The 20613-nt window shown below is 36.4% G+C and overlaps 1 protein-coding gene across 4 annotated transcripts in view; it reads left to right on the top strand.

Moving 5' to 3' along the window:
• Positions 1-20613, top strand: part of LOC111587744 (glucosidase 2 subunit beta-like) — a 185823-nt gene that overhangs the window by 48430 nt on the left and 116780 nt on the right. For all 4 annotated transcript variants that reach the window (XM_023297827.3, XM_035942738.2, XM_055007483.1 and 1 more), the window contains exons 9-10: positions 6892-6978; positions 18896-18947. In XM_023297827.3, the coding sequence (XP_023153595.2) occupies positions 6892-6978; positions 18896-18947 (139 nt within the window). The remainder of the gene's footprint in view (positions 1-6891; positions 6979-18895; positions 18948-20613) is intronic.

Here is a 20613-nt window from a genome sequence, read left to right as displayed (position 1 = left end):
GCATCAGTATTGTCACTCTGACTCCCTGCCTTCTTTCACTTTTCTCATGCACTCCCCTCACTGCCTCTACAGAGTGACATTTATTAATTAAATATGGTGTACTGCCGCAGGATGTGCTTCCCTTTCCACTATCTCCAGACACTAATAATTACATTGGCATTTAGCTCCGTGATAAGCCGACCCTATGGCCTTTATGAAATGTTCCCCAGGCCCAGATACTGAGCAAAATATAGACTGATGCGACGCTACATATCGATCCATCTGCCTGTCGTCCTGCTTTTTATCTTAAGAAAAGAGGCAGTGTTCATTAGCGCGATTAAAGAATCCAAAAACAACACCTGATTTTTTACATCATTAAAGAATGAAATCGAGCTTTGCTGGAAATACGCCCAGTATAATTCTGTACATGGGTGGGCTGACAAGTTAGCGCAGATGAATAAATGCCATCATCCACAGGAACCACTGATTTATGGAACATACTTTTCTGTGGCTCTAAAGTTGGAAGGCTTCTTTTCTTATGGTGCTCTGTAGATTTTATATCTAAATATCTGTCTTTTTGTGTTATGAGAACTTGTAATCGAATTATGTTCAACCAACAAACTACATTGTGTTGGGGAATTGGCATTTTCTCTTCAATGAAATGTGTGTAATTTAAAAATCAGTCTCAATCATCTGAAATTTTCCATGATTTCTATGTAAGAAATGTATTAGGAACTTGAAATCTTGAACTCAAGGTGAAGAAAATTAGGTTTCCAAGTCAATTTTATGAAGTTATCCCATGCTATATTAAGTTGATGCAACTTTTTTGTGTGAATCCAACCCATCAAAAATCTCTGCAACTTAAAATATTTTTAAAAGTCAGTAAATTAAATTTTTCTTATTTTGTGAAATTATGCATTTAATTAGGTGGTGGGAATAAGTCCTTTGAATTACCTTTAAGATTGTAAAACTCAATTTCTCAGTTTAATTTTTGGTCAATAAAGTGTCAGCATATAGAGAAAAATGCAAGTTTAAAGAGCCCAGATGTGGCTTGTTTTGTCCAACCAATAGTTTAAAGCCTAAAGAAATTCAATTTCAGTACAGAAGTAGGGATGTTAAGGGTTGATTGATCGCTATAATTTAAGAGATTAAAAATAGATTGACGATTCAGTAAGAAGATTAAGGTGATGCATGCCAGAAAAAGTATTGTACATTAGCTGTAGTACCTGGTTGCATCAGCAGGAAGAGCCACTTACTGTTTAATGTTATGAAAGACTGCAGCTTTTCGAGGTTTAGCTAACAAAGGGCCACCAAGACAAAGCCTTCTGTGACAGCTGATACTGTCTTCCCAAAGTGCACAGAACCTAATTGAGCTGCGGTCAGCTGTAGTACCTGGGAACCTTTTGAGTAAGTTAGGACATGTAGTAAAGTGAAAAAAATGACATTTTTGGAAGGTTAGTTGTGAAAGTGAAAACATTTTTCCTACTCTGTTTGCAAATTTCGGAAGGCTGGAAAGTGAGGACAGGTTTGGAAACTGTACATGTTGACAGAAACTTTTGGCAGCAACTTCAGGACATTTTTACTATCCTTTTTGCAAAGTGTTGAAATGATGGAAAATTAGGACATTTCCCAAAGGTTTACAAAGGTCTTAAGAATTTAGAACATGCCGAAAGGGAACAGTTTAAGAAATTGTCGACATTCCTAAAAATTGAAAGCATTTTGTTAAGTATACATGATGGGAATTCTTGTGACATGAGGATATTTTTACAAAGTACTGCGAAACTGCAGACATTTCCAGAAACTAATTGTATTTTTGAAAAATTATTTTTTAAAGTAAAGACATCTGTACGAAGTCGGAACATTGACAGAGGAGGCTGTTGCTTGGACTACGTTCACTTCATCTCTGCAAGTGGGAATTTAGCTTGCGACAGGCACCATGACAAGAAGCTCTGTGGCGATTAATGACTTCTGGCTAAAGCTCAACTTCTTAAGATTAGTTAGTGTCTGCTAAAGCTACTGTCAAGCTAATTTTGACCAAAGAGTTGTGTCTCCATGGTTAATTGAAAGCTCAATCAGCAAAAGGAGTCCACTGTACTAGAAGCTTTTAATGCTGTTAACGAGTAATTGATTATTGATTGTTATCGCTGCTGACTATCAGCATCTTTGCTGAGAAAAGTAAGTAAACCAGGAAAAAATTAAATGAGACAAAATAAATGCACGGGTCAGTTTAGGCGTTTTGACGTTTTCTTTCTGTATTTCATTACTGACTACTCTGTTTTATTGATGATTAATCTGTGAATCGATTAATTTTATGTCACGACGTTGCATTTTTAGTCTAGATAATGACTACAAACCTGACAGATTCACTTTACAGAGAGAAACAGATTGAGACACCTGTTATTATTGCATGAAAGATTTATCTATCAAACATGTTTTTCATTCATTTCCTGAGTCTCATAACACTGAATCGTATTGTGACTTCAAGCCACATATTATCCTCAAAATCCAGATACAAGCTGCAGTTTCAATAAGCAAGGAGGTGACGGGAATAAACAGTAAAATGCAGCTTCATCAGTGTTCCTCTATAAGAGTCTGCCTCAGTAGATGCAAGCGAAGTTCACCAAAAAGCTTTAGAGTATTAAGTTTGATTATCTTTTACCTAATTACTTTGCCTCAGGTGGCCTAATCAGCCTGCTACATTGAAGATTATTCTATGGCTTATCAGCTCCGGCTGCATCAATTGATGCTTAAGTCACAATTACTGTAAACAGGCATTTAGTTTGTAAAAATCTCCCCTGAACTAGTTACATTTTAATTAGCTGTCAGGCATCATTCTCCCTCCATTCCCCTCCTCTTTTCTTGGCTTTTTCAGTCTTTTAATGGCAAATTATTCAAATTTGTGGCATATTTTACATCCTCTTCCACACCATGCAATAACTTTCCAACGGCCTACAGTTTCCTTCTTCTTTTCTTTCCTCTGTCGGGGTAGAATAACTTCACAAAGATGCAATCGCTCAAGGTTCGCTGGAATAATCTGTGATCACCAAATTAAACCGGAGATTTCAGTCTTTCCACTCCTGGAATTACCAGGTTTCAGTGAAATCTATCTTCAGATTGGACCACGGGACTCTGGGGGGAAGTTTGCACCTTCACCCTTCAGTATCGGCTGAGATGACCAGTGTTCTGGACACCTGGGGAAATCTACTTCTATTATGTTGCCCCTCATCTGTCAAAGAGTCTGAAAGAGGATCACTAGCAAACTCTTTTCTATCTGCTGCACCTCTTTATTTGTCGCTCGTCTCAAGTGAAAGATAGAAAGCAGAAATGAAGCTGCAGCTTTATCACATATTTCTGCTCATGCATGTGTACATCCAGTATGCACACACATGCCTTATGTACTAATACTGTGTGGGAGAGGTAATATTTTCACTTGTGTGGGTTCATGGTAATAGATGTCTCATCTTTTTGTTTGTGCTGTTTCTACATATTTGCAAGGTGATACATTCCATAACTCTGACTAGAAAAACCCAATATTCTCCTGCCAGGTAGATATAAGTGGTATTTGTAGAACTGTGCTTCTGGGACCAGCAGGATCTATCAAATAACACAGCGCAGTATGTAACCGTGTTATTTGATCTTTTCTCTCTTGTAAGGCAATATCTTTGCATACTGTTTTATCAGCCCCAGTGTTAGCTTGACTGTATGAGATGTAGAACTGTCGGTGAATTTTCTCTTAACCAGTGGAGGCTCTTAGAAATTGCAATTTAAGGACTATTTTTGTTGCTATGAAACGAATTTAGCGCAACAGCTCGACTTTTATTGAAGAAAATAAAGTCCTTAAAAGCTTAAAGCTTTTAACATGTAGTGAAATTTTTTTTTATTATTGACTGCATGTTAAAGTTTACATTTTTATTTTAAATTTCGTCAATAATTTTAACAGATCCGCAAGATGCACCACTAGTGTTCAAACGTTTGGTCACCCAGACAATTTCATGTTTTCCATGAAAACTCACACTTTTATTCATGTGCTAACATAATTGCACAAGGGTTTTCTAATCATCAATTAGCCTTTCAAAACCATTAGCTAACACAATGTAGCATTAGAACACAGGAGTGATGGTTGCTAGAAATGTTCCTCTGTACTCCTGTATATATAGGATAGCCATTTAGCACATTAACAATGTCTAGACTGTGTTTCTGATTCATTAAATGTTATCTTTATTGGAAAAAAAAAAAGCTTTTCTTTCAAAAATAAGGACAAGTGACCTCGAACTTTTTAACAGTAGTGTACGTAGACAAGTGATGGTTATCTGTTTGTTGTGGCAGATATGATAAAATAACCCATAATATTACCTTTATTAATGCGAATATAAAAAGTGGAAAATAAAACTATATAGTTTTTAAATTGAAAGCTTTTGTTTGGTGAAGTAATGTCCGCTAAACTTGACGCATAATAATCAATTATTGATCGTGCTGCTGACTGTTGGTTAAGAAAATTCTTAAAAAATTAATCAGAAGAATAATTAAACCAGTAAATATTCAAGTAATGCAAACGTAAAATGTTTGATTCATGATTTATTTCTTTCAAAAGGATTGTTATTGTTTACTATTAAATGAAAATTCAATTTTTAAAAACAAAAATTAAAATTGGCAACAAAGGTGCCAGAAAAATAGGTTAAATAATAGCTGAAGAGTTGAACAGTTTTAGAAATAACGGCAAATACAATAGAAATTAAGGTTTTTCATGTGGAAATTATCAACAATGTTAGTTTTTGTCTGGTCAACAAGTAAATTACTACTTTTATTTTATAATTTTACATGATATCGAAATGTCTTCTATGCAGTGTGATAGTTATAATGCTTAAAAGCAAACAAAACAAAATGTAATTTCTTTGATTGCTTATTTTACAAAAACTGAAATATCCAACATTTTCCCAAGTGTCCACAGAGAAACCTGTTCTCTGTTCTGTGCTAACACAGCCTGCAGTTCAGTCGAAATTTTTTTTTTGTCACAGCTGAGTCACTGATGGCTTCACACTTGTACAGACAAGTGCAGATTTTATTTTATTTTATTTTATTTTATTTTATTTTATTTTATTTTATTTTATTTTATTTTATTTTATTTATTTACTTATTTATTTATTTATTTGTTTTTACAAAATCTGCTCTCTGTAATTTTTAAAATTTTTTAAAATTTTTTACAGATTTTTGAAATTAGACATGTAGAATAAAGAGATTTTGAGAAAATATTTTAATTTTAAGCTCAGTTCTGGTTAATTTTTGCCAACAGATTGGTGTGTTAAAGATACATAATTTAGCGACATTTGGAAAGTACATCCAACAAATTTGTTCTATTTTTACAGTGTGTATCTTTGACAAACTGTGTGATTTTTGACAATTTTTAAAAAAATATGATATGACTTCAAAGCTGCCAGCTTGTTTTTCAGTCAGAAGGTTAAATAGGTGGGAGACTTGAGGTTTTTGGCACCTGTGGGTCGAATACTTTAATCAATGGCAGCTGAAAAACCAAAAAAAAAAAAATCTAACAAATGTCTGTACTGTTTGTATTTGAAATTTTAGCTATAAATCTTTTTAAGTCCATGAAGTCTGGCAAATATTCCCATCAGCCCAGCCAGCACTGCAAAATTTACACTTTGAAATGAGGTGTAAATCTGGAAAAAAACAACAAAAAAAAATGTAATTGATCATAAGAGATTGACAGCAACTATTTCACTGCAGTTTTCCCTCATCTCCTTTAACAGGCTCGGTGTTCTGTACAAAGAGATGCATAAGCTGCAACAAAAAGCAAAATTCTCCATAACAAACAGTGAACTTTAGCCTCAAACAAAACCTCACATTCAGCCCATTTCCTCTGAAACAAACATGTTTCAGTTTGGCTTTGAAAAGACCACCTAAGCACAAAAGAAGTCGATGCCATTCACGTCCGAGGTGATTCACAGCAACCTGCCTTCCAGTCTGCATGTCCAGATCCAAAGTCGTGTTTATTAGCTTAGCTTAATTGTGCATAGTATCGAAAGGTCAGCGCCTGCTGTGATACATCGCTGCCAAAATGGCTTCCAGGGGACACTGTTTCAGATGAATAAACACTGAAAGCTGCACCAGCCTCCACCCCTCCATCACCATCCTTTACCTCCCAATGTGCAGCAGCAGCATCACATTTGGCTTTTTTCAGGCCTTCGCACAAGGTCCTGTGACTGATGGGCATCCACTGGTATGCACCGCCTCGCTGACTTCCATTTCAGCTGGCAGAAAACGCAGTAGATTAATTCGCTTGTCAATTTTTTCCTCCCTCTTTTTCCCTTTCTTCCCCACTGCAGGAGTTTATTGAGATAGGAGGACTGATGCGTTTGTCCTCCAGTGAATTAAAACATGCAGCGTATATCTGTGTAACCACAGCCTTCCTTCGTGATGAATGGTATTTGACTTCTATAAGCAGTAAACTTCTTCCGTTTGGCTGTAAAAAGCTGATTTAATGAGCGAGTGACTTGAATAGATGAGCAGATATGGCAGCAGGGATTATTGGGAGGTGAGCTGAATGGGAGATGGATGAGGTGCAGTTTATTATCAGTTATGTAATGCATTTTCTATAAAGCTGGTACCTGTGGGGCCGGTGGGCGCTCGACAATAGATGGTGAGCCTGTGTTCATCCTTAGATATGTGTCAGGATGTATACATGCCTTCAGCGAGATGCGTACATTTGTGGTGCACTTCCTGTATTAAGAATTTACAATAGAAGGGAACAAGCCTCATATGTTGAGTGCTTGTAAAGATGCATCTCTGGGCTAATGTTTGATTCATATACTACGTTTGCATAATAAATGTCTTTTTGTGCTATTTGTCGATGAATCTTTATTTTCTCCTCATAAAAAAAGCGTTTTTGACTCTCCTCAGGGTTTGTTGGGAGGAGGCCATCAAATCGACCTCACCAAGTTTCGACGAACACTCTGGGACGTCCTAACAAGAGGAGACAGTGTCAAGGTAAGATCCATCAGTCTTCATTTCCAACACCCGCCACGCTGTTTCTTTGGTTTTTCCCATTTATTCTAGCCAACCATGTTCTTCAGTCACACTTTCATTCATTTACTCCTCGGATTTGTGCTTAGCTACACAAGAAATTAGTGGAATCTATTGATTTCAGGTATTGTTGGGTATTGTTTGTATTTCAGTTTCAATTCTGCGTATCGATTGTGTCTATGATCCATGGTTCCTACAATAATAATGTAATACACTGCATTCTACTAGAACAGTCACGTTTATCTGCATTCAAGTCTTTTAGCTTTTAACACAATCCTGTGTTTTCCAGATTTTATTGACATACTTTTGCTTTCAGTAGCATTCTCAATACAGAACTTTTATGCTTTTTTACTTACTTAGCTGTAGTAGTTAATGAAAATCATTGTGTTTTGTTGTCAGAGTAAAGAAGTAGAGTTTCTGTTAATTTAATGCTTCTATGGCGTCTGGTGTTTTCCACATGTGAAGCTCACCAAGGATAAGTGTTGCTTGTAGAAACACAAATCTAGATAAAGTAAGCGATTTTGTTTTGTGTTATTGTGACATGCAGCTAGATGTGGTTCAGAAAATATCACTAGTTCACTCTGCATTATTAATTTTTTTGTTAATATGGCCTCAAAGATGGGACTTTTCATGACAACCTCAGTTTTTTCAGATTTCAAGCCATAATCAGAGACTATTTGATCTACTTGCCCAATATCGCAGATTCTGAATCAACGACATTTAATAGTTCCTGAGATGTTGTGATTAAAACAGCCTCAGGTGCTAAAATTGGGTCGACTGGCAATTTTTCTACAACATATATCTCGAACAGTATTTGAAATATTATGGTAAAATTTCACAGTTACCGTTGTAAATATCAATATATGATGATGAAAAAAGTTCAAGCAAATCAGAGATAGCTGAGGTGATGAATTCAGATGGAGCAACCCATTAGCAAATTTTAGAGTCTTACAGGAATCAAATCTTCTGTTTATTCCTGTTCCATTGAACTTTATTGCACCTGGATGCCACTAGATCCTCTCAGAGTCTCTCTGACTTTCAGATTCCCATATTTTAGTGAATCTCTGTAGATGTTGACTAAGCCAGTTTGGACTCTTTCCATTCCTTCAAAGGTCACTGTCAAGATGGGTTCCACTTGGTAAATGGTGGGAATTTGCATGCCAAAGTTCACCAAAGTTGCAGGACAAAGCAAATTTACTCTGCTTCTTAGAGTGAATCCAGTGATTGTGTTGATTCTGTAGGAAGTTGCTGACTGAATATATGGTGTATTACCATTAGTCCTTTCCTTTCAATCCTTTCAAAAACATATACAACTTCTTAACAGTGGCTGCATAGTAAAACAAAGCTGTGGTATCTTCACTGACTGTGTGCAATAACCTCCAAGAACAATGTTGAGACAGGAGAAAAGCTGTGAGATAAGCGGAAAATGAGGAAAAATAGTGTTCCTTTAACTGAAATGTACAAAGGCTTGATTACTTCGGGGTTGTAAATGTAGCTGTCACAACACAAATGACCTCATAACAACCTCCTTTTTTTCCCTGAGTGTGTAAACTGCTAGGCATATTTCTCCGTGAGCACAGGTTTATAAACCACATGTTTTCATCTGACAGTTAAAGCCTTAAAAGAAAATGTCCGCTGCTCTTCATCTCCTGAACCGAGGACGTGGAAAGTACCAGATAGCATCCTTTCATTTCCGCTCTTCCAGATAAAAAGATGAGAGGACCAAAGTAAGGCCTATCGCTGGGCAGCAGTGATTGAGTCCCTTCGCTAAGCCAAAGCGAGAATCTGCTCAAATAACCCGCTCTGCCGATAAGAAGCTAGTCATTTCCATAGACAAAAAAACATTGAGGTTCAGATTAGATTTCACCATCCGCCTGCCTTATCTCAGTGTTGCTCCATCATAGACTGTGAATTATAAGGAAAACTCCTGTCCCCTGTCTTTTCATGAAAACACCATTGAAATACATACAGACTCAAAATGGAGTCACTGGTATTGTTAGCTGTCGGGTCTGAACTTTCTGTTAGGATCGCCAAAAACTGCCTTTCGTTTGACTATTTCAGGATTATTGGAGAGGTTTACAGCCAGATTCTGCTGCTGACACAATTAGAGTTGGGTATTATTTAAAAATTCGCTGATATCGCTGCAATGACTAACGTAAATTTTCATAACGAACAATGAAACAGTACTTTGGTACCTTAGTTGGGGAATCTAACGATTGCACTGATAGTTTAAACCAGGAAATATCTGAATTAAAAAACAATCTGAGCAATCGGATGAAGCATTTTTCATTCTGTGTGAAAGACAGTTCACACTTAACTGTATTTATTTAAAAACAAAATCACAGTGTTTTCAGTGATATGATTGTAATTTACATGAAGAGTTGGCTACTGTATAATAGATTACAGTGCAAGGGTTTGACTTTCTCCATTCTCTAGATTTCTGAATGTGAATAAGCCCAACCATAATTTTCTTATCAGCACAAAAGGCAGTCAGATTGGCACGTTCGCTGTTGAAATTTGGTGGTATTTGCAAATAGATATCATTGGCTTAGAATGGCAGTAAATACACAGCGGTGAAGTTTAAATGTGAAAGTGCGTCCCAGCGAATTCACGGCCTGTAATTTACCCACAATAACAGCGTCGACTGTACGTGTTTTGACAATATGCTACATTCCCATCAGATGTCAACAATGAAAATCCAGAACTGTCTTCAGCAGCAGCATGGTTTGGATATGTCGAGCAGAATTAGAGTATTTTTGGGATGGGGACGTGGGGGGGGGGCTTTGAGGTGCATTTGTGTGAACATTTAATGGACCCCTGCTGGTGTCCCTGTTGTAAAGAGGCCTAAGCAAACCTGACATCCAGAGCATTTAGGGGACTCTCCATCCGTCCCCCCCCCCCCCCCCTCCTCTTACCACTCTCTTTTTAGGCAAAGACAACTTTAGTGAATATTTCATGGGGTGTATTGCCTCAGTTTCAGCGTGTCGAGCTCAGAAAGTGGCACGCGATGACGCCTGACAGGCCCATATGTTGTCGTCCGCTAGGCGACAGTCTTTCTTTCTGGTCTGACGTTGCTTTCAGCCTCCTTTTCCTTCTGTCACAGACTACAGGCCCTTCAGCCGAGCTGCTCATCATTTAGCTGCTTCTTTAAATCTTAGTCTGACTGCACAACTTCTGCTGATCCATCTGATACTAGTGGTTAAAATGCCAACATACGGATACAAATCTGCTTTTTTTTCACAGACTGCAGCATTTATAGCACCACTCTATGTGATTAACTGCTTCTAAGATCATACATAAACTTAACTGAGCTGCTTTTGCCAACTTTTCTCGTTGTATGAATTATTATCAACAGGAAGATGTTTTGTTGTTTGTTTGTTTTTTACCACAAAGGAATTATCTTTTTTTTATAACTAAAAAATTGTGTGCATATTTGGTTTTCTGTTTTCCAACATTGACCATAAATTTACTCTATTTTTGGTGTAATTAAGTTGGCCAAATATAATAGTTTACTTAAAAATAATTAAAGATTGAATAAAGTAAATAATTTTTTCAACTATGATTTTGCAAATTTTTCCTGTTTTAACAATAATATGTTGTAAAATCACGCCAAAAGCGTTCATTTGCATTTTCATCAGAACAAAACTATAAACAATTTCCTCATCAAATATTTCTTCTTCTTTTACAAAATTGCACATTTTTAAAATGTATTTAAACCAAAAAAGAATCTATATTGACAGATATGTGTCATTATTTTCACTGTTTTATTTTCACCTCTTGAACATTACTGTATTCCACCATTTTTTAAATGTTTTTTTTTTTTTTCTGGCATCCTTGGGCCACTTTAGGGTATTTTTGACAAGGTTTAGGTGATTGAGGGCAAATTTTGAGTTATTTTGGACAAGTTTAAGTCCATATCATACATAATAAAGAAAAAAAATCTAGTACTGTTATAATTTATATATATATATATATATATATATATATATATATATATATATATATATATATATATATATATATACAGCGTCTTTGAGCTTTTGGAAAAGCGCTTTATAAATAAAATTTATTATTATTATTATTATTATTATATATATATATATATATATATATATATATATATATATATAAAGCATGGCATTACAATTATGCAGTTTAATCAGCTAAAAATATCATTAATTTACAGTTATTTGCTGTTATTTTCACCAGTTTTACACTTTTTGAATAAGACATTTTGTCATATTGTAGCATTCTTGTCTTTTTTTTTTGCACTGTACCACGTAATGTTTACAAAGCCTAGTATGCTACTTAAACAAGCTGAAGCTTTTTCTTTTACTAACATCTGAAAAATGCAGCATTCATTCACAGCAGCCTTTTAACTTTACTGTGCCATTCAGAGTTGTTTTTTCCATCTAGAGGCACGACTCGTACAGTAAAAGATGCAGAATGTGCAGCTTATAGTTACCTTTTTCATCCTTCTCAGCTTGAAATGTAATGCAGAAATAAAGTACGGTAACATATAATACCAGACAGAAGAAGATTCTATTAGGAAGTGCCATTAAAATGAATCAAAAGATGGACTCGTTATGACTCACTCCGTCGATCCTCCTCGCTGTGAGCTGGAGATACAGAAGAGGGAAGCGCCGGCAGCCATTTATGGGATTGGAAAAGGAGAAACCACTCAGGGCGTCTTTGTCCTCTGTTTGAACAGTGTTGCAGAGGTTTGAGGGAAGAAGAAGGAAACCGGGGGATAAGAGGGAAGAAGTTTCTCGCAGCTGCCCAGCCTGAGGCCGAAAATATGTGGCGCTTTTTCCTCACCAGCCATCCGTCATTATTTTACCTCTCACAGAGGCTCCATGTCGACTCTCAGATGCCACCACACAATGTCTGAGCTGCCTTGATCTGCTCTTAAATGCTGCCAGCATCAGATCCTCAAACATGGCCGAGCTGAACAGAATGGATGGAGGGAAGGACCTTTATTATGTTGGTGAAACAGTGCAGTTGTCATTAAACTGAGCTGCATGCTTAACCAATTGTTCATTAAGCCATAAGATTCTTTTCCATTGGTTCTTAAGCATCAAGGAGTGGTCATATCAGCATTTATAACTGCAGTATTTTGTATTGAACTGACTTTATATCGCTTGTTGAGCCAAACTATAGTAACTTATAGTAATCAAAAGCTGCATTGTTTTATTATTCTGTCTGGAAAGCACTTTGGTCTTCTTTTATGTTGTTGGAAAGTGCTCTACAAATAAATTTTTGATTTGATTTGATTTGATTTGATTTGATTTGATTTGATTTGATTTGATTTGATTTGATTTGATTTGATTTGATTTGATTTGATTTGATTTGATTTGATTTGATTTGATTTGAAACTAAATGTGATGTGCAGCAATTTCCATTTATTAAACTTGACACACAAATGCTTATCAGTTAAAAAGAGCCAGAGTCCTCAATGGTTATATTTGTTGTCTCCAAACATCTCAAAAACTTAGAACATTGAAAAAAAGTTTTCTCATTATTAAAAAAATAAAAAATTCTAAATATACATATATTCTATACTTGTAAAATGAAATATTTCCAGCCTTTATTGTTTTTTATTTCCTTAATTATAAATTACAGCTCATGAAAATTAGACATCCCATATCTTAAATTATCATAATATTTCCTAAGATCAATCAAAAAAGGATTTGCAATACAGAAAAGTTCATTTAACCAATACTTGGTTAAATAACTGATAAAAACATAAACATTTTCTCAGTGTTCTAATTTTATGAATTGCACTTGTACATCTATTTCTCAAGGAAGTGACAAAGGAGCTTTGTTCATCAATTAAAACCTGTTACAATTTATATTCTGTACTTTTTTTCTGCAACAACTGTTAAACGCATTTTCAAAGTACCTATAATTTCTATAAATGTTTTCATGATGAGTCCACCATTTCCACATTAAGATGAATTCACATCTGTCAGTGTTGGAGATAATGTATTGCTGTAATTATTTTTCTCAGCAATGCAGTGACATAATTAAAAAGTGTTATCAATCAATCAATCAATCAATCAATCAATCAATCAATCAATCAATCAATCAATCAATCAATCAATCAATCAATCAATCAATCAATCAATCTTTATTGGTCATTGCACATTTTCATACACAACGAAATTTCATTTGAGCTGCCCTGCCAATGACAGCTCCAGCTGCTGCGCAGTGCTGCGTGCACCTTTCTTGAAGAAAAAAAGAAAAAGGATATTATTGTTCCTAAATTAATTTATCACATTCCAGTTACTAATCAGCTACAGTAAATACATTTTATTTATTGCAGCATGGCTGACTGCCAGTACCACCTTGATTTATTTTTAGGCAATTAAGCCTTGTTTTCGCCACAACATATTTTGGTTGGTTTTCACCATTCCTGTTGCCTTTGTTGTAACAGTTTATTAAAGTGCAAATAAAAAGATTTTTTATATCCTCATTGGTAGGATTTGAATTTGTGCTTATATGTAAGCACTACTTCTATTATTTGAATTCTTTTTTATTAATTGCCATTAATAATTTTACACGTCAGGAAATGTATTGTACATTAGTTGTAGTACCTGAATGTGCCAGCAGGTGGAGCCTCTTAATCTTGTTTAATGAGGTGGAAGACTGCAGCTTGTTAGCTGTTTTTAATCTTGTAGCGACTTGTGGAGGCTATGGACAGTTCTGTGTTGACAAGGAGAGAGCATGTGGGGGTTTAGCTACTAAAGGGGCACCATGACAAAGATTTCTGTGGTGGTTAATGACTTCCTAGCTAGTGCTCCCTTATTTGAAAAGGAGTTGAAATTTATCGGGATGCCATTTCTGTAGCCGAGTGCCCAGCGTGCTCAGTCATCCATTAAGTGTCCGTTGTTAAAACTGGCTTTATCAGCACATGCAAGAATGTGCTTCGTTCATCTTGATTATCAAGCATTGATTGATACCATGGCCAGTCATCGATTAGGAAAACTGTTTAAAATTTTGTTGATGTAATCGATAATGACAGAAAATGTTTAAATAGCTTGTCTGTATTAAAGTTAATTTTGAGTACTTTACCTTAATCATGAAATTACACAGTAACAAAAAACACAAACTTTAAAAATGACGTAAAAATAAGGATATAGCAATGATCTCACCTGCAGGTCTCTGGCTGGGTGGAGCTTGTCATCAGCTAACCTGGTACAGCCGGCTAGAGTCAGCCAGCCTGTTGAGCCAGAGATCCCTCTATCTGTGTACCCGCCCATGTTCTTGTTGTTTGTGATTGTTGCTCAAGCAAGTACAACCTAGAGGCCAACCAGGGTCAAAAAAAAGAAAGAAAAATTTACTGGGATTCATTGGCTTTTGGTGGCTCTTAGTGGTCTTAATGTTTTCTTATATTTGTTTTGTTGTGGAAGTTGACGTTACAAGCTGCTATACTGTTCTGCCTCGTTTTAGTATTTTCAAATGGATTTATCCCATTTTGCACATATTTTCTGTTTCTGCCTGACTTAAAACGTATGCAACACTTTAGTCAACTCAGGTTGTTGTGAATGTGTCATATGGATAAACTAGATTTAATTATCAAGATATAACAGGCTGCTTACGAACCTGGGAAGTAGCAATTTTGTAATTTACTCTGCCAAGGAACGCAGCGGAGTCATGTGACAATCGGTGTTGGTTTGTATGTCTGTTTGTCTGTCTGTTAGCAACATTACTCAAAAACTGAATAACGGATTTGGTTGAAATTTTCAGGGAAGGTCAGAAATAACAAAAGGACCAAGTGATTAGATTTTGGCAGTGATGTGACTTATAGTCTGGATCCATGGATTTGTTAAAGATTTCTTTATCAGTATGAGATAGCGGCATGGCATCACTGTAACTAAGACAACAGCTGAACACTACATAAGCTGCCTGCTAACAATCACATGATTGTGATCCTACTACAAATTTACCACTGCGGACTTATCGGGACTTATCCATCAGAAATGATACAAGAAACAACTGATTAAACTGTGGAGGTGTTTACGAGTCCCATCAATTCCAGCCACCCGCTACATATTTAGGTCACGTGATTCGGTATCCGTACATAATGTACACATACCTAACACATGCCTGTTCTCAGTGCAAGGTCATTTTGTTTGTGGGTACATCTATATTAAATGGCCACATTTTATGTTGCCATGGTTTCTGATAATCAATAACTAATAAAGAAATGCTACATTTCTAAAAAAAAAAAAAAAGATGCTGCATTTTTGACAATGCCATATGGGGGAATGAACAGCCTTGGCGGAGTACTGCGCTCTCTGAGTGTTTTTCTTGTGTTTTTCATGTGATACATATAAGTGAGCCTATCAAACATTCGAGCAAGCGATTTTCTTATTGCTATCGATTGTCTATCACCAGTAGGATAGACTACTGATTTATCATCTATTCCTTGTTGGATGTTCAGATGTGATGCTGCATGATCAGTTTTGCTACCTGTCAATTTGGATTCATTTAAAGACAGAAGTTGTTTTTCTGTAAACTTTATTTGCCAGATAATCCTTTTGTTTTTGAAATTGCACCAAAAACCACCTATTTTGCTGGTAATTTTATGAAGACTGAGCTTGCTAAATGTTGAATTCCACAGGCAGGATCCACATCGATCCTCCAAAAGTTACACTTTGTAGGGGTTTCCACAAATGCTGCAGCGAAGTTCAGTTTGCTTTAGCTATTGTTGTGACGAGTTCTGGAAACGTCGTGCTGCTGCCACGTTTACCATTAAACTCAGCAGAGATACAAGTTTTGCCATAAACTCTTCAATCTCCACATATACCCTAAATGTGACTTTGGTGCAGCTGAAGCCTGTGTGTTAAATTTCTCTAACAGCTTTCCTTTAAATTACCAGAAGAGCTGATGGACTTTTATGCACTCTGAGTTGTGGCTCCGCAGTCTGTTCAATCTGTCGTATTGGTCTCGGTGGCAGCAACATATCAATCAAAACTAAGGTGAAACTTGGACGATCCATCCATCACCACGCTTCTCCTTAGCCAGAGCAGCTATAACCGAGTTTTTTTTTCTTAAAAGAAATGTCTGAGTTTATAAACCAGGAGGATGAATATTAAGCAGTAAACATTTGCTGTAAGATGGTTTTACCACAAAGATGCAAGAAAACACACACTCGACCAGACAAAAAACCATGTGTCACATTAAATATTGAGAAAATTTCTGTAAAATGTGACACACTCACCAAGCGCGCATGCTGCTGTGGGAATTCAATACAACACACACATAGAGAAGAAGGAGGCTGTGTCTCTCCTACTTGGCTGTCATGAATATAGGTCTGCCAAACTGAGCAACAACAACAAAACATTAAAAAAAACACACTGGAAGTATTACATAAGTTTGGATTCTCTGTGATTTGAACCTTAAGTCATCGGTGCACAGGCGGCTGTTTAAATTGCATCAGTTCCTCTGATGTAAATGCGTATAGCCTTCAACTCCCTTAGAGCTTTTAGTCATTTATTTTGATTAGGGCTGTATTTATAAGATAAGTCTCTTAAGTAAGTCGCCTGGGAAGCCGGCTTGGCGAGGATGGTGGTGGGGGAACAAAATGAAGTCTGTTTGATGATTATAAATTCAGAAATATCTGCTTGTCAATTAATTAGCCGCTTCCTGGGTATGTGTGCCCCTCTTTTCATTTACCGGGCCTCAGCTCTCGGTGGACAAATACCCGCGGTGCAACTATTGTATGTCTAAGCAGCTACACGAGTCTCCGGCAGCTGAGGGGAAACGGAGAATAAAGATCCTTCAAAGGCAGACAGTTTTCAAGAGAGAGGCTCTGTTTTCTTGTGCCGGCTGATTTCTGAGAGCAGCGTATTTGGCTGCTTGAAGGGGTTTACTCTGCCAGTGTCTCGTTTCTCTCAGACACAAACAAGAACTGGAGAGAATAGGTAGACTGAGAGGACAGCGCTTGAAGTGATGCTTCCATTATTTCTGCCTCTCGTAGTGCAACAATACATGCAGGAGGCTCTGTCTTGTTGGGGCTATTGTGGCCAGGCGGGCCTTCACTATTTTCAAGAGAAGGCTTCAGTTATTTGTGACTCCACAGTGATATCTGCGTGTTTTTTTTAAGTAGTTGACCAAAAACAGTGGTAAAAATAACATATTTCACATCAGAAATGGAGTAAGAGCTGAGCAAACTTGGATATATTCCAAGCTTTTATGTTAGCTCAGACATTGTTGGTCTACAGTTTAACAATAACTTGTTACTCCGCCAAGGAATGCATTTGTGCGTCTGTTTGTCTGTGTGTTAGCAACATTTCTCAAAAAACGGACTAATGGATTTGGATGAAATTTTCAGGAAAGCTCAGAAATGACACAAGAACCAAATGATTAGATTCTGGAGTTTTAGTTGGGAGTCATTAAATGCCACAGAAGTCTTTGTCATGGTGCCCATTTGCTAGCTAAACCCCTACAATGCTCTCTACTTACCAACAAGAACTGCCAGTACAGCGAGTCCTCGACTTACGTTGGAGTTCCATTCCTATGGATCAAGATAAGTCAATTTTTGCCGTAAGTTGGAACTCCAGCGAAAATGTAAATTTTCCCAAATTTGTGTATATTTCTTATATATTGCACATTAAATATTAGCCCTACTTGTGTCTAAATCATTGAAAAGAGTGGTAGACCATTTTTTTTAGCATTAGTTCTTTAGTAAATGTTTATTTTTGTAGATCCATATTGATTTATGATGTAGTCATTTTCTTTTCATAAACAAGATCACTGTAACCTGGATGTTAGAAGGAATAACTCAAATAAAAACACAGAATATTAATCCCCCTCCAGATGTCTAACCTGAGCTCACAAAACTTCATGAAAATAGCATTTTTGTGCCGTTTCTTTAAAACGCTTGTCAAACAGAGAAAGTCAGTGACATGTTTTCTTTAAGGTTTGTTTTTCATTATTCTTCTTAGTTTTTTTTTTTTTTGCATGACAATTCTCACATTTGCATTCAGTCCAATCTGTCAAAAAAAAAAAAAAATAAAAAATCCGAATCCGCAAATACTGCATGAGATGTCACAGTGATCTTAGGCAGGTTTTTGTTCTCCTCTGAGGTTGGTGAGTCACATTGCATTTGGCGACGCCTCTCACTTTGCACAGTTGAGTTTACAGGCTGGGTTCCAGTGAAGGGGAAAAAAAAAAAGAAATGACAGCATGCAGCATGTCATCAAATCAGACCCATATTTCCTCTGTCCCATATGTGGGAATCTTGTCACATTCAGTCCTCCTCGGCGTCATGACTGCCACAGAAAGAACGCAAGTTTTGCACCATGTTTTATTGTTGTCTTTAATACCGAATGCCTACAAGCATCGACAGCAGAATGTAGCTTGACTGAACACACATTTTTCTAACCTCAGGTAGCTTCCCAGCTACAATTAAACATCAATATTTTGATATCAGTAGTAGTGTGTTTGGTGATTATCAACCCCTCCAACCTTCCACTATGTGAGGATCCAGAATATGGCGTCTTTTGAACAAATTAAAGACCTCAAATTGTTTTGGCTTTGTCAGCTTTTCCCCTGCGGCCTGAAACAGAACAGTAGCATCCAGGCATGTTGTCTTTCATCATTAAACTGTCTCTCAAAGGCTCCTGGGAGCGTCGGAGAGCACGGAAAGGAGCCTTGTATTTCTGAAACATCAAGTGTCTCTGGTGTCTGCAGGGAGGTGCATATTGGAGTCATGGTCTTGAGCTGAGATGATCTTTTGAAATTATTTTCTCACGTACACGCTCGGCTGTGTTGTTGCTTTATACATTATAATGCAGGTGATGCCCAAGGTCTTTAAGCGCACAGATCTTTGACCTTGTTTTCTCTCCGTCTCTGCTTCCATTATGTCTTGCAGATCAAAGACACACCAGGCAGTGATGATCCTCACTTAGAGGCAGCTGACAAAGGTAAGTTATGAAACCTCGCCACTGTCCTCACGACTCTCTTTTCTTATTCACGACGCTGTAGACTCAAGATCTGGCCACATTACAAGCCTGTAAAATCAAATTCATCTCTTTATTGTGCCATAAATTTGCTTTCAGCCGAGCAGTTTGGGTGTTTTATTTTTGTCATATGGTTTTATGTAGGTATCCACGATGGGTCAACTACAATGTGCATGTAATTGCACTGTGTTTAGAGAATTTGTGCTGCTTCCCCGAAATTATAGTCTGATGACGGAACAACACAAGGCCTATTAGGACAAAACATAGTTCATCTAAAGTAGAGGATAGTTAAGTAGCTTTTTTGGAATGATACAATCCTACAAATGAAATGAAAATGTCCTGTTTTGCTAGCTGCCTTTATTCTTACCTACAATGCTATACAGTCCCGATATACAGAGAATCTTTTGATTTTGCAGTAGCAGCTGCTCTTATTAGAGTTTAATGATTGACTTTAAAAGTGTAGAGCAAAAATTAAAACTAGTTTTACATTCCCGCAAACCAGAACTGATTTCTGCAAACATCTAGCACAATTGAGCCAAAGTTCTCACAACACACCAGAACAAAACACATTTCCATGTTCTGATTTGTATTAATAAAGAAATAGTTGTTGTAGAAATTCTTTTCTTTTTTGTTCCCCCCAGTTTCCAATTGTAGTAAATAATATTTTTTTTGTCTGCTAAGCATTTGCAAATCTCACTTTGCAGAATTTTTGGTGTGCATTTTTTTCTGAAAAGGCAAAAACTGTGATGCACGATATCAGATTTTTGCAGATATGTTCATTTTTCCAACTGATTTGGGTTGTTTGACGATACAAGAACATTTTTTTTCTCTGTTGTAGAGGAATTATCGCCTTCTCTGTACACAGTCATGCCAAAAAATAGAAAACTACTACAACTTAGATGCAAATTACTTCTACAGATTGGATCTTCATTTATCTTGCATACTTGCATGCACTGTTTATGGTGTTACTCATACTATATGTATTTTAGGTTCTGGTTAGGGGCTAAACTGTATGTTTTGTTTCTGTGTAATGACAGAAAAGTTGAATCTAATCTTATTTAATCTAAAGTAAAACTCACCATTATTATTTTCATGTAACGCATCCAAACAAAACTAAAGTTTTAGCCTGTTAGTGCTCATTTTTGGCCCACATATATATTTAATTTTAAAGCTTTTATCAACCGATAGTGACGTTAGTGTTGGTGTCATTGTGCATTGTAAGCACATAGTGACAAAATCAAAAATGTACAAATTCCATACATAGTGGCTTTAGCTAAACTCTTAATTGTATGATTAAGGAATTTAACAATATAAAGTTTCTTTTAAGTAAATAATCAACAATATCAGCAGCACTGATGTGTATTTCTTGTTTATTTTTACTTTTCTACTGATGTCCCTTTATTTGTCCCCTTTGCTGCTGTAACTTTGCAAATTTCTTCCAATTTTCTTCTTTAATTGGAAAATTCTCTGTGTATTCATTCATTTTTTTTTTTTTAGCTGTTTTATGAGATTTTGGACACTAGTAGTACTATAGAGCAGAGATACAGTGTGTTTTGTTCAGCTTTATTTACATAAAAATGTGCAATTTACCTTTAAGAAATCGACTCTGTGTAGTAGAAGGAAGGTGATT

This window comes from Amphiprion ocellaris, chromosome 23 (genome assembly GCF_022539595.1).
Source record: "Amphiprion ocellaris isolate individual 3 ecotype Okinawa chromosome 23, ASM2253959v1, whole genome shotgun sequence".
NCBI lineage: Eukaryota > Metazoa > Chordata > Actinopteri > Pomacentridae > Amphiprion > Amphiprion ocellaris.
The sequence above is the reverse complement of the archived record's forward strand: the minus strand, read 5'-3'. Positions and strand labels throughout refer to the sequence as shown.